Here is a 13,503-nt window from a genome sequence, read left to right on the forward strand (position 1 = left end):
CTATTCTGATGTTTGGTTTCAACAACAACTGAATCTCTTGACCACGTCTGCATGCTTTTATGCAACGAGTTGCTGCCATATGATTGGCTGATTATATATTTGCATTAACAAGCTGTACAGGTCTGATCTAACTGCTTATTAAAGTGGTCACTGATTGTATGCGTATACAAGATTAAAAGCACATTCTTGAAATATTGACTTTGAAAGATATTGTCACAAATGCAGTTTTAAAAATTTTATTACAGGGAGAAGAAAGAACTGAAAAAGAAAATGGACAAGAAAAGACAGGAGATGATGACTGAGGCCAAATCAAAGGAGAAACATCTGAGTGAGGAGTGAGTGAGTGTGTGTTTGCGTGTGTGAGAGAGATAGAGACAGAGAGAGAAAGGGCAACAGAGAAAGAGAAAGGAAGTGAGAGAATGTGCTGGCATTGCTCCTCTATATGGTTGATGTGTACACTCACATTGTAAGCATCTGTACCTCTTTCCAGAGAGAAGCTAGAGATCAACCGGTCCTATGTGAATGAAGTTGTGCAATGCATCAAACGGGTGAGGCTTCAGTGGATTACCTGTTTCCAACACTAGGTGGAGCCAGATGCCGCATATGGAATCCACACGCAGACAACATTTTCAGTCAGCACATGCACACAGATACCGACAGTTCCCTCTGATTGGTCAGACATATTTTACCATTGGGAATACATAACTGCAAGTTATTTGAGCAATTTTACTTCTATATTTTTAGCGTATAATTAATTCATTTTGAAGTTATTGTTTTATGAATGTTCAAATGTATTTCAGTAATTCAATTTTTGTCATAATGATGTGTGATTATTGACATAAATGATATTTTATTAATTGTATACATTTAAAAAACATTTTATCCTTATTATTATACACTAAGTGTAAACATGAATACAATTTAATCTCTTTGCTTTTTTGACCTTCAGTTAGAGGAGGCTCAGGCCAAGAGAGAAGAGAAGCTTCTGGAAAAACACAAAGATGTTCTTCAGCAAATCATGGAGGAAAAGCCAAAGGTAAACCCAGTGCATGGGAGCTAGCTGTTGCCTTTCCTCCTCATTTTGGAACGTATCTTAACACTTTCCACTTTGCCTCCCATAGCGGGCAATTTCCACCTAATTTGTACTTGTCCTATAAAAGCTTCAATAACTCAAAAAATATTTACTGCATGTGGTTGAAGACGTAAATTAAAGAAGAAGCTTGTACCATTCAGAAGTTTGAGACAGAACAAATGTATGTCAGAGCATGTACATACAATGTTCACAAAATAATAGGCCCTGGTCCTTATCTTTGTTGTACGGGTAGCAATTGAAATTGTACTTCCCTCTAGGGTCTTTCAGCTCACTTATCCCTGGTTATGGGTATGCACTTCGTTGTACATCGCTCTGGATAAGAGCGTCTGCCAAATGCCAATAATGTAATGTAATGTAACAAAAGATACACTAAAATGAAAATGAACCTTTTTTTTTTTACAAAAGGCTTAAGTTTGGTTTAGCACTGAATATCTCAAATTCAAGGACCAACCCAGAACTGCTTCATATTTATGCACAAACTTCATATCAACTTGTGTACAAAATATGCTAAAGATCAGCATATAAGATTCAAATTCCACATGAGTTTTCCCAGAATTTCCCAGATGCACCCCAAATCTCTCAAAATACAAAACATCTGCATATCTTTTTGTACATGCACATGAATGATCAGAAAGGCTTATTTTTCTATTAAAACAGATTTTATGATAAAGCAATGCAAAGGATGTATGTAAAGAATGTAAATGTAAAAGAAATTAAGGTTTACGTCTGTTTTATTCACATATATGAGAGTATATTTTTATAAAGCATGCCCAAAGTGTCCAAGAAGATCTCCATAATGTATTTATTAAAAAAATAGGTTAACCAGAGCCCCTGTACAATTAGAGGTTTATCTATAGCAAATTCAAATCCTGTAATTACGACATCTGTATATTGAAATCTGAACAAATTCTGTATACTGACATCTATACGCAGCAACATTCCTAAAGTGTCCGTCACCTCAATATGACACATTATATCTTGTTGGAAAGGATTGGAAACCCTGTACATTACTTCGCTCCTAAAATGATCTAGCAATACATTTACGCAACAATAAGTAGTAGTTCAAGACGGCATTCGCTTAGGTATAGTCCCGGAAAAAATATTGTTTCCTCGAAAAACCTTCAATGTTAGTCAGAAAACAGTCGTAGCTTCATTACCAGGTAGGATATTTGGTTTTGAATAATTTGCAAAACAAAATATATCTGCCAAATCAGAAATATTTTGGCTGCACGTGGAATAAAAGTGACCTAAGAATAAAAAAACCAATGTGTTTATTCATGCTACTTCTGAATTGTATATTTTTGATCTAATATTGAAACATCATTGTTTGATGTAGAGAAATAGTATCAAGGATTGTTAGAATATGCCTTTTATTGTCTTTGCTGAAGTGAGGGTTATAAACCGTGAGTGTGGTGTGGGGGAGGATATCATTTTATCGCCCTGCTTTACAAATAAGAGGCTGATAAGCATCTAAATGGTTCTCGCTAGCAGAGATTGTTTTTAATAATCTGACCACACCGTTTTGCTGCTTTATTATGTCACATCTTTTTGTATGATATAAATATGCATCGACGACTCAACCACAAGGGGGCAAAGTGGATAGGGTTAACTTTTTAAGATATCTTTAATTTGTTTTGGTGGGTGGGTTTTGTGGGTTTTGTTTAACACTTTAACATTTTCTGATGCATGGTAGTTGATTTGTGAAACAGACATATAGTCCTTATACACTGTCAATTATTTTTTGTTTTAACTAATACAGAATCTTTATGATATTACTGTAAAATTATTAGTCTTGTGGGAATGCAGAATAGGAACTGAAACATCAGCATGTATTATTATTATTATTATTATTATTATTATTATTATTATTACTATTATTATTATGATTATTATTATTGTAGGAGGGCAACTCATCTGATGATGATGAAGGTAAGCTTTACTGCATCTGAACTTCAGTTAATCATCCCATTAGTATTAAGCACAGTTATGCTAAAAGCTCTGCTTTTGAGATATTTTATGTTCTGGACTGGTTATGGTTATGCCTCCTCTGCCAGCCTGTCTGTGCCCACCCTTCCCCCACCCCTCCCAACCCCCCACAGAGACCCTGCCCAGAACATGTAAGGGGGTTGAGAGTGACTGCATTCTCCTTGTGCTGATGACTCTGCTGTTTGGAATCGGGGCTGGCATCTGTGTGAAGCCTAGGTTCACTCCAATTACAATGCGCTCTGTCCTTAACTCTGAGTCACATTATTATGAACCATCATTTTTATATAGGGTAGTAATTTTGCTTAATGGTTGGCAATAAGAAGGTCACAGGTTTTGATACTACTGCTAATAATAATAACTTTACTTATATAGCACTTTTCCCAAAAGCAATGCATCAAGCTTAATATATTAACTGAACAGTGCTACAATTACATGGTTCACATGAGATGGATGTAAATATCCGCAAATTAAAGCTGACAGTCTCTACTTTTAACTTTCTTTGTTTTTAAATTCAGTGTGGAGTAAAGAGCCCAAAAGTATAAACGTATCATTGTCCAAATACCTATGGCCTGCACTGTGTGGTATGGAAGAGTATATCCTGAATGGATGAATAGTTCATAATTTCTAATCATTCACTGCAATGGCTTAACTCATGGTTTCATTTAGTAGCAGCTGACCTAATGATTTTAAGAATTTCAGAAGAGTTTAGGACAAAGCACTTTGTGGTAAGATTGAACGCTGCTATGTTCATTGTGGGATATGTTTGCTGGGAAGAGATATAAAAATCCCCACCCCCCCCCCTTGCTGTGAGAATGACCTCACCACATCCCCAACAGTCAGAATTCTCAGTTACCGTCTGCTTCTAGAAAACCCTTCCTAACTATGACACACTCCATCTGTACTTACAGTATTTGTCTGTTCAAGACACCATAATGAGCTACTATCAGCACTAGTAATGAACCATTATGATGTGCTGTTGGAATAGTGGTGTTTTGGTCCAGAAAGCATGTTAATGTTCTCTGAAATTGGAATGTGGATTCAGTGGGTTGGTGTCAGCCTGCTATGGGAGCATGTGGTTTCTGCATAAGTGCATTTATAACCCAAAACCCCCAACACCCCCAACACCCCTACCCGCCTACCCTTACCTGTCTGCTTGGGGTGTGTTTCTTATTTCATAGTTATTTCTGTATTTATTATTATACCACGTTGTTAGTGTCTCAAGGTTATTTTTACACTTCAGTAAAAAAATATTTTTTAATGTGTAGCATAAAATGTCATTTTATATTCTGTACGTATTAAAGACTTTCACTGTCATGGATGTCACTTAGGAAATCGGTCTTCTTGCCATTAGTTACTCACAGCATTTTTATTGGTTAATACCAATAAAAGTCGACTCATTGTGGTTCAGCCTAGTACCATACTAACAATGGGCAGGTATCTGGAGCTGGCACTTGCTGAATTAAAGGAGCAGAAATAACATAAAAATCTTAAAACCACCAGGCTCTTGGGAACCTCTGCCCATCCCATAATTTACATAAATGGCACTTTGAACATTTGGAAAGCTGAAAAATATACCTTTCTGTTTTAAGCAAGTTTTGTTCTCTCCTGAGTTATTTTCAACTATGTAAATATTTTTGAACGTAAATACACATAGATTTGCTTTGCAAATACAATTCAAATTCAATGCCCCCACCTCCCTAATAATATTTCTCTAGAGCATCTGTTACATGTACAATTTCTAACCACTAGAGGTCCCAGTACACAGACTATTTTTTAGTTCTAAAATTGTACAGTTACTGTACCCTGGCTTTTTTCCACACAATTTCCATGGCAGTAGGAATTTAACACCTTTAATGCCTCTCTCCATTTGAAGATTGATACCCTGAGACAGGTGTATATCGAGAGCAGACATCTCAGGTTTGGTAAAAGGATGTGCTGGACTGTATTTGCTTAACAGAAGCCCTTATACAGAGTGACCTACTTCACATGCATTCTCACATCATACGCCTTTATACAGCAGGATGTTTACCCAAGCGGATCGGGTTAAGTACCTCTCTGAAAGGCACATTACACAAAGTAGTTAGGACTGGCCATCAAGAACCACGTGTCAGCAAGGTCAGTAAAGAGTTCCTCCCTGCCTTCAGGGGAGTTCCTGCCATCAGCAGCAGGGATAGGAGGATGCTCCGGGGTCTGTGCTGTGTCTCTGACAGATAAAGGGGGAGTAGGTCACATGACTGACTTCCCCAACCACCATCCCCCTTTTCTCTGTTCATTCAAATTCGATTCCTTTTAAATTAATGAAATTAAAGGAAGTGCTGGTAACAGCATACATTTACACCATAAGAACATAACTGCATACAGTATCTAGAGATACACTGACTGAGCACTTCATTAGGAACACCGGTACACCTACTTATTCATGCAATTATCTAATCAGCCAATCGTGTGGCAGCAGTACAATGCATAAAATCATGCAGATACGGTTCAGAAGCTTCAGTTAATGTTCACATCAACCATCAAAGTGGGGAAAAAATGTGACTTTGACCATGGAATGATTGTTGGTGCCAGATAAGGTGGTTTCAGTATATAAAAAATGGCTGATCTCCTGGGATTTTCATGTACAACAATCTGCAGAGTTTGCAGAAAATAACAAAAAACTTCCAGTGAGCTGCAGTTCTGTAGGCAAAAACACCTTGTTAATGAGAGAGGTCAGAGGAGAAGGGCCAGCTTCAAAGCTGACAGGAAGGTGACAGTAATGCAAATAACCACGCATTACAACAGTGGTATGCAGAAGAGAATCTCTGAACACACAATGCGTCAAACCTCTGAGTAGGCTACAGAAGCAGAAGATCAAAAAGTCTAAAAAATAAGTCTAATGAATAGCTAATAATGTGCTCACTGAGTGATGCATTAATTTGGTAAAATATATAGATATACTGTAACAATGACTTTCCTGACTCATTGGGCTTTCCTGCTGAGGAGCAATAAGCTGGCAGAAGGTCATATATAAAATCCAAAATTTTGTTGGTGAATATTGCACTCATTTAGGCATTTTAATTAACCAAAATGCATTGCAGTGTTTCTCAGATGATCCTGACCTTCACCTTGTTTTTGCATTGTTTTTTCTTTACATCCGGATACTGTACGATTGAGACAACAAAGATGAATTAAATTAATTAGTGTTATCCAAAAATTGTATTCATTATTCCACCATTTTTTTGTCCGCTTACTCCTCCCATAGTTTTTGAACTATCGACACTAAGCCAACTGGAAAATGTCCAGCTTTGTCCCAAATAGTGTACTTGTTTAGAGCGTTTTGATATTCCCATTAAATTCTGAGATATTGAAGGTTTTCCATGGAAAAAAGTCCCGTAGGAATGAATGGCGGAATGTTCAGTTTCTAGAGTGGTGACAGTTGGAATAAAAAAAAAATTGTCACGTTTTTTAAACTGCCATTAGTCGCTCAATTTAGGGACTACATACAGATATCATGCATTGAAATGTTCAGCGTTTCATACTGATTCTCAGTGGTATTTCTCTTTTTGTTTGAGAACATTTCACATTTTCACACTCTAGCCTCAATCTACTAGTTCAGCTAATCCACTATTCATATGCAAATGTACTGTGTGCTCCTGGAAGACTGTGGTGTTAGGTACATCTGTACATCAGCTTGTAGATGCAAATATTTAGTTCATATACTCTGTGACCACTTTATTAGGTACACCTGTACAAATATTTAAACACCATAGTATTAGCAGTAGTGGCAATAGTCCACCGATTTGCCACAATCACACTCCACATTTTCTGTAGGGAATGCACATCTCTTGTTTAAAGTTCATTCTTTGTTTGTGCACTCACAAACATTATGCAAAAGAGTCTCTCTTTTTCTCACACATACACACAAGTTGAATTCAGGAACTCCCATATGAAAAAATGCATACTGTGTCACACACAAGCATGTAACACCATGTTTAAGTTTTCAGTTCTCCCTGTACATCTCATTACAGCTGCAGAACTCCTGATAGTGTCATATAAAAATAAATTGGGTGCTGCCTTAAAGTTGTCACTAAAATTTTAAGTCCAAATGATAGATGTCGTCCACAGGAATCTTGACTTTGAATCCTAATTTCACACCTTTTAATCTGAAATGGTTTATTATAAAGCTTTTATTCTGACAGTGGGTTGGAAGTCACGATGAGACCGTCACAAGAACATAATTCTTTCCTGCAGCTCTGCTTTAATTATCAGGCTCCCCTGACATATATTCTGGTAGTTAAACAGCAAAATTAGCACTGAAACAATAATTTAATCAGAATTATACTGTCATAATTGTAACGATGGTTGGAATCAGTGATGTGAAAGTAAGGGGCTGGAGGAACAGGCCTGAGGTGTGTCATGGCTGGAAAGATGGAATAGGGTGGGGCTGTCTATAGCCTGTTAGCTATGTTACTTGACTGCAGCCCAGAAGGTTGGTGGTTCAAACCCAGAGGTAACCAAATCTGTCCAGCTGTGGGCCCTTGAGCAAGGTCCTTAACCCCACATTACTCCAGGGGTATTGGCCCTGCTTAGTCAAATCAACTGTAAGTCACTTTGGATAAAAGCATAAGCTAAATAACTGTCATGTAAGCACTCAAGTACAAACAGATTTAGTATTCACCTCTCTTAAGGTTTGATACCACTTGGTGTGTGTTCCCTTTGGACAGCCAGAGACTTTTAATGGTTTGGTATTTGCTATTTAAACAAGGATCACTGAGTCCTTATGTTCAAAATCATGGTTGGTCAACGCGCTCAATGCTATTACACAGTGAGAAGTTGTTCAAAATTACAATAAAAACTATTAGACTTTTGTTTCTGGAGAACTCCAAAGCTGCAATTACAGAACCTATACATTTGTGTAGTGTTAAATATCTCTGTGAGGGATCAGTTTATCTGTGAGGGTTCAGTCTTGCTGTGAGCTAATCTCTTCATCGTTATGCCTCTGGGAGTGAATCTTGCAGTATTTGTGAGGGATGAGTCTCTCAGAAGATGTTCTTTGGAGATGCACATTTGCCCCGCATTTCCTGATCTTGTAACCTATTTTAATTCACGAAGGTTGCAGGTCCCATTTCCCTTCAGTGAAAATTGCCAGCCCCTTTTCCCTGTCTCTGGAAAGGATCCCTTGGGAAGGGGCAGAGGACCAATGACTGACCGCTCTGGTTCTGTCCACAGCTGCAGACGGAGCTGGACCAGGAATATCAAGACAAGCTGGGTCGGTTGCCGGTGGAGATCCAGGAGTTTGTGCAGGAGGCCACTAGGGGAAAGGCCAGTGAGGAGGAAGAGCTCAGCGGCCCCTCTCCCAGTGAGACACTCCAAAAGCCCAACCACAGGGCCAACCAATTGGAGAATGATATCGAAAAGCCCAACCACAAGGTCAGCCAGTCAGAGAACGACACAGACGAAGACACTGCAGAGAAAGCGGTGGACCCACCGCACTAGACCGCCCTACTGCACCTTGGGCTAGTTTCTGTTTATGTAACGGATATTGTTTAATTAACATTTTACAATTTGTTTTTCTTATTATTCAGGCTACTTGCAGTTTTGCGGGAGCAGGGGTCTTTACTTATTAACCACGGATCACAGGAAATTACTTGAATTATTTGACGGAGAGAGAACTGTTTACTTTTCACATTTCCATAATGATTGAGTAGTAACCAGTGTGGTAGCAGTGTGGTCAATTCCATATTATTATTATCTTTTACTGTATTGGGGTCATAATCAGATTGTTTGGGATTATGTGCCATACATGGTAAAACACTACATATACTTAAATACTTTTCATATTATCATTTTTCTTTCTGAGAAAAATCTGCTTCTACCATAGCCTAGTTTGATAAATGGGTGTTTATGAACAACAGGCTAGGTGTGATCGTCTTGGCTAAGCCAGGCTTTTTGCTTATGTGTGTGTATGTACGCATGCACACACATGCATGTGTGTGTGTGTGTATGTGTGTGTTTCTCAAGTGAAAGGCTAAGTCCATTGGAGTACTGCAGATTCACACCTGCCCCTCTGAAACACATTGCTCATACGACACTGTATATTTGCACTGAACCCACACGGATGTCCTCTTTGGACTGGAGCCCTGCTCTGTTGGCATCTTACATTTTGAATTCTCTTTAAAGGTATATATTTACAGTATATGCGTACGGCTGCTGCTGACGATGCTCCTTTTTATTTTCTCTGTGTGTATTCAAAATCTTCATTAACATTTACATTTTTTAACAATATTATACTGTATGGTTTATTCTATATGATCCAAACAGTTTGAAATCCTCGGTGTTTGCTCCGGATTTAGTGGTTTCTGACTGTGAGATGTGCATGGGTAAATACTGTGTGCGTTAGTACGTGGATATGTGTACAGGTGAACTGTTGTATCTGTGACACTGTAGTGTGGAATGAACTATCTTTTGATTTTAAGCAGAACACAGTTCATATACAGCTGAATTAATCAACTGAAATCACGAAACTGCAGTATGTATGTCTTGAGCAAGTTGCATTGCAGAAAAACAACATTGTATATATATAAATAATAACTTATTTCTCGAAATAGTAACAGTGACGGTAAACCTAAAATGTACAGTCATATTTTACTCCTCTTTTCTCCGGCTTTATACACTTCAAAAAAACGTAAACTGTAATGGGTTATTTATTAATTAATTTATTGAATTATTTATTTATTTATTAGTTCTTGTTTGTTTTGAATAATGAAATGCAATGGCATGGCTGTCAGCTGCCAGTGGTACAGCTCTTGGGATTGTAAATTGGTACCAAAAATGACTTTGCATAAACCTCACATAATTAGTAGAAACAGTCAAGCAGAATATTCCTCTTCGATAGAGTTAAAAGGGAAAGCGAACGTATTCACTGAGAGCCCCCGTACGCGCACATTTGTTTTTATAGTGATCGAAGAGCAGCTTCAGTTAGATTAACAGTAGCATTACAAAAATGTGATTATGAAAATGCAAGGCCATTACATACTATTAAAATAAAATGAGATAATGTCATTAACCTGCCCAGCCACCTCCAAACTTTTCCCCTCTCATTTGGCAGCACTTGCGGTCTAATATTCTATTGTATGTATCTGGGAATGCTGTCCTCCAAAAGGCAAAGTGTACAGATTAATGTAGAATGCTGCACTGTTCAGAAGAAAACTGTGTAGAAAATCATTGGTATTTAACAGATTCCATTGTGTTGCACATTTAAATGTATTGAACATTATTTCTCACAGACTTAATCAGTTAAGATTCAAAAACGGAATATAGTCCATCTACAACTATATAAATGCGGTTGTTCACTTAACATAACTATGAGCTAAACTTTTGGTTTTGGTATTTGAAGTGACACATCAGTGGTAGTTTTGTCTAACTGACCTTTTTATGCATGCAAAAGTTTCAATTCATGTGCCCTTTTTCTTTAACAAACATAGAAAATACATTAAATGTACAATAAAGTACAATTTTGAATAACTCCCAGTAACACGATAAGTAAATGTTCACGTACAATAAATTCTACAACATAATATTAATCCAGTATAAATGATTTAGAGGGGTTTTTATATACATTTTTAAGAAATTGCTGACATTGTTTTTTGTTGTTTTGACCATTTTATTCTATTTTTATTTAGGCATTTTTATCATTTCTTTTAAAATTACTTGAATGAGGTTTAAACAAATTTTGTGAAAATCTGTTATTTAAATGTTCTTATTGACGTGACAGTTCTGTGCCTTTAAGATCTTGCCATGTTAGATGTCGAATGTAAAAAAATTCATTTTTGAGTGAACTGTCAATGTTTGGAGCCATCCGTTTTAATGGACTGTGTGCATTATTAATGTTTACACTAAACTTCTGCTTGGCATTTACCTTTGTTTAGGTTTTATTTATCAAATGCCATTTTTATGTCTTCTTTTGGACAAGTGTTTATAGTTTATTTATAAATACAGTATATTAGGTTGGATATGTACATGTTTATTTCAAGTTGTCATTGTCATATATTTCTATTGTTTTTTACTTTTCTGAATATACAGCATTAACGTTTTAGTGGCCCCTGTATTGTGATTGGGTTTTGAAATGAATATGGATCTTGTAAAATACATTTAGATGTAAGTGGATATTGTGAGACTGTGACTGGTCTTAACTGCTTATGATGTAATAGCTCTCTAAGTGATTTGACCTAAAATACATTGACAGAAACATTTTGTAAAAGGAATAAAAAGTATTCTATGCAATTTTGTGGCATGATAACTTCCATGTTTGATTTAATGTGCTTTCATCATTATTCCAAAGGAAATAATAATAAAAAACGAAATTGAAACATTCCTGTACATATTTGCTTATATTCTTAATATAATATTAACTTTGAAATAAAATTGAAAAAAGCTGCCTTTTTGAGTCGACAACAGAAATATATACTCACTGACTACATTATTGGGTAGACCTGTGCACCACACCAGCTCGTTAATGCAAATATCTAACCAGCCAATCATGTGGCAGAAACTCGATGGTGAATTTGGAATTATTGTTGGTGCCAGACTGGTTTTGGGTATTTCTACCGATCTCTTGGGATTTTCACATACAAGAATCTCTGGACAGAGAATTATGCAAAAAAACATACATCCAGGGAGCGGATGGTAATGAGTGAGGTGAGACGAGAATGGCCAGACTGGTCAAAGCTGACGGGGAGGTGACAGTATCTCGAATAACCACACATCTCTGAACACAAAACATGTTTCCAAAGTGAATAGGCTACAGCTGCAGAAGACCAATAAGTCTAATAAATAATTAATAAATACCTATTAAAGTGGTCACTGAGTGTACATTCGTAGTCAGGAACTGTAAATAATATGTAGCTTCAAGAATTTTGGAAGAATTTATTCCCTTTCAGAGATCACGTTACTGTAACATGATCTCATACCCTATATTTTCAGACACCACATATCATTTTGCATCCAATACATGAATCTTACTGCATTCATCTTATTTACTTAGTCTGTTTCTGTTGTTGAATAAAATAATTTCCTGAGTTTCCAAACAAGACAACATCTCTAAATGTTGTCAATATTTTGCATGTTCTTATCTCTCATGCAGTGAAGCACTAGTAGGATATTAATAACATGGGGTTGAGGAAATGCAAACACAGCAAGACTAATGTATTTTATTACTTTCTGGAGACATTTAAATAGCAAGCCATGTAGGTTATAACCATTGTAACTGGAAGGTCACAACACCTGGCATGTGATTGGACACACAGACAACCAATTTGTGGCATTTACCAGTCCCTAGCAACCCAGCATTTTTTCTATGCCAACAGTGTTTTGTTGATTATAGAGAATCTTGGACTGTAAGAAGGACTGTAAGTATGGCATGAACATACATAAAATAACAGCTGAACTGCCATTTTTCTGTGTGACTGTCTGTTACATGCCCTAGCCATGGTCAAATGTTTGCATGACTGCAGAGTCATGATAAGCTTCCCCCTCTTAACCACACTGTCACAAAATAGGAACTTTCAATTGTTTATTTTAGAGGACAAAAGACAGTTTTACTCAACACAGTCGTCCTAACATTTATACCACTTGATGTTACTAAATACCTTTGAAATTAGCCCGCAAGGGTTTTTACAGATGGGGGATGGAGAGAATTTACATTTGAAGTAATAATTAACCTCAATCTGCTGTTGCTACACAATCTAGCTCTCTGAAGGAGAGGTCACTGTCAAACTTGTCCCTTGTAGTCATATCATATCCACCTTAAGGTTTTTTTTAATTCATTCCTTTTTTCAGGGTGCAATACAAACACTGTGGTAACAGGATATACCTTTTGAAAGTGTTGAAACTCATGGTTCTATCGGTATAACCTATTTTAAGATGCCATTGCTTTAGCAACAACAGTTCCTTATTTTGTAAATTGTGGGTGGTAAAACAAACATGGGGGGACCTCACCTTCTCTGCATTTTGGAAATCCCCATACTCCAAGAGATAAAGTAATGTCAGTGTCTTTTTCATCACAGGGGTCCAGCAGACCAAATGCATAATAATCTAAAAATGTGCTAACTCAGAGAAACATCAATAGAATGCCCATTGTTTACTTAGAATTTCTCTGGAGGAATTATCATTGTCTGTTTTGCCATTGTGTACTTCTGAAAAAGTACTTCAATTAGTACTGTACTTCTATTATCTATATTTTGTGTAGGCTCTCTCCAACAGAATGAAACCAAGTACGAGCATCGCTGACCAGTACTGCTAATGCAGTTGCAGAGAAAATGCATTGCCCCCATCCATGTTTAAGAAAATTCTGTATAGCTTCAACTCATCAAAGAACGTCATCGAAGTGACGGCTAAAAAGCGTTTTAGCGAATGACATTATGTTTCCAACAGTGAATCGCTTGCAT

At 37.0% G+C, this 13,503-nt stretch overlaps 1 protein-coding gene across 3 annotated transcripts in view; it reads left to right on the plus strand.

Moving 5' to 3' along the window:
- Window positions 1–11,429, plus strand: part of plcb1 (phospholipase C beta 1) — a 79,329-nt gene extending 67,900 nt beyond the window's left edge. Inside the window, exons 29-33 of one of the 3 annotated variants that reach the window (XM_061254501.1) lie at window positions 246–335; window positions 491–548; window positions 950–1,036; window positions 2,995–3,022; window positions 8,288–8,510. In XM_061254501.1, the coding sequence (XP_061110485.1) occupies window positions 246–335; window positions 491–548; window positions 950–1,036; window positions 2,995–3,022; window positions 8,288–8,373 (349 nt within the window). In that variant the 3' untranslated portion in view covers window positions 8,374–8,510. Of the gene's footprint in view, window positions 1–245; window positions 336–490; window positions 549–949; window positions 1,037–2,994; window positions 3,023–8,287 lie in introns of those variants that run through there. The other 2 variants (XM_061254493.1, XM_061254510.1) reach the window with 2 other exon arrangements.
- Window positions 11,430–13,503: the final 2,074 nt, after the last annotated feature.

Source organism: Conger conger, chromosome 1 (genome assembly GCF_963514075.1).
Source record: "Conger conger chromosome 1, fConCon1.1, whole genome shotgun sequence".
In the NCBI taxonomy this organism is placed as follows: Eukaryota; Metazoa; Chordata; class Actinopteri; order Anguilliformes; family Congridae; genus Conger; species Conger conger.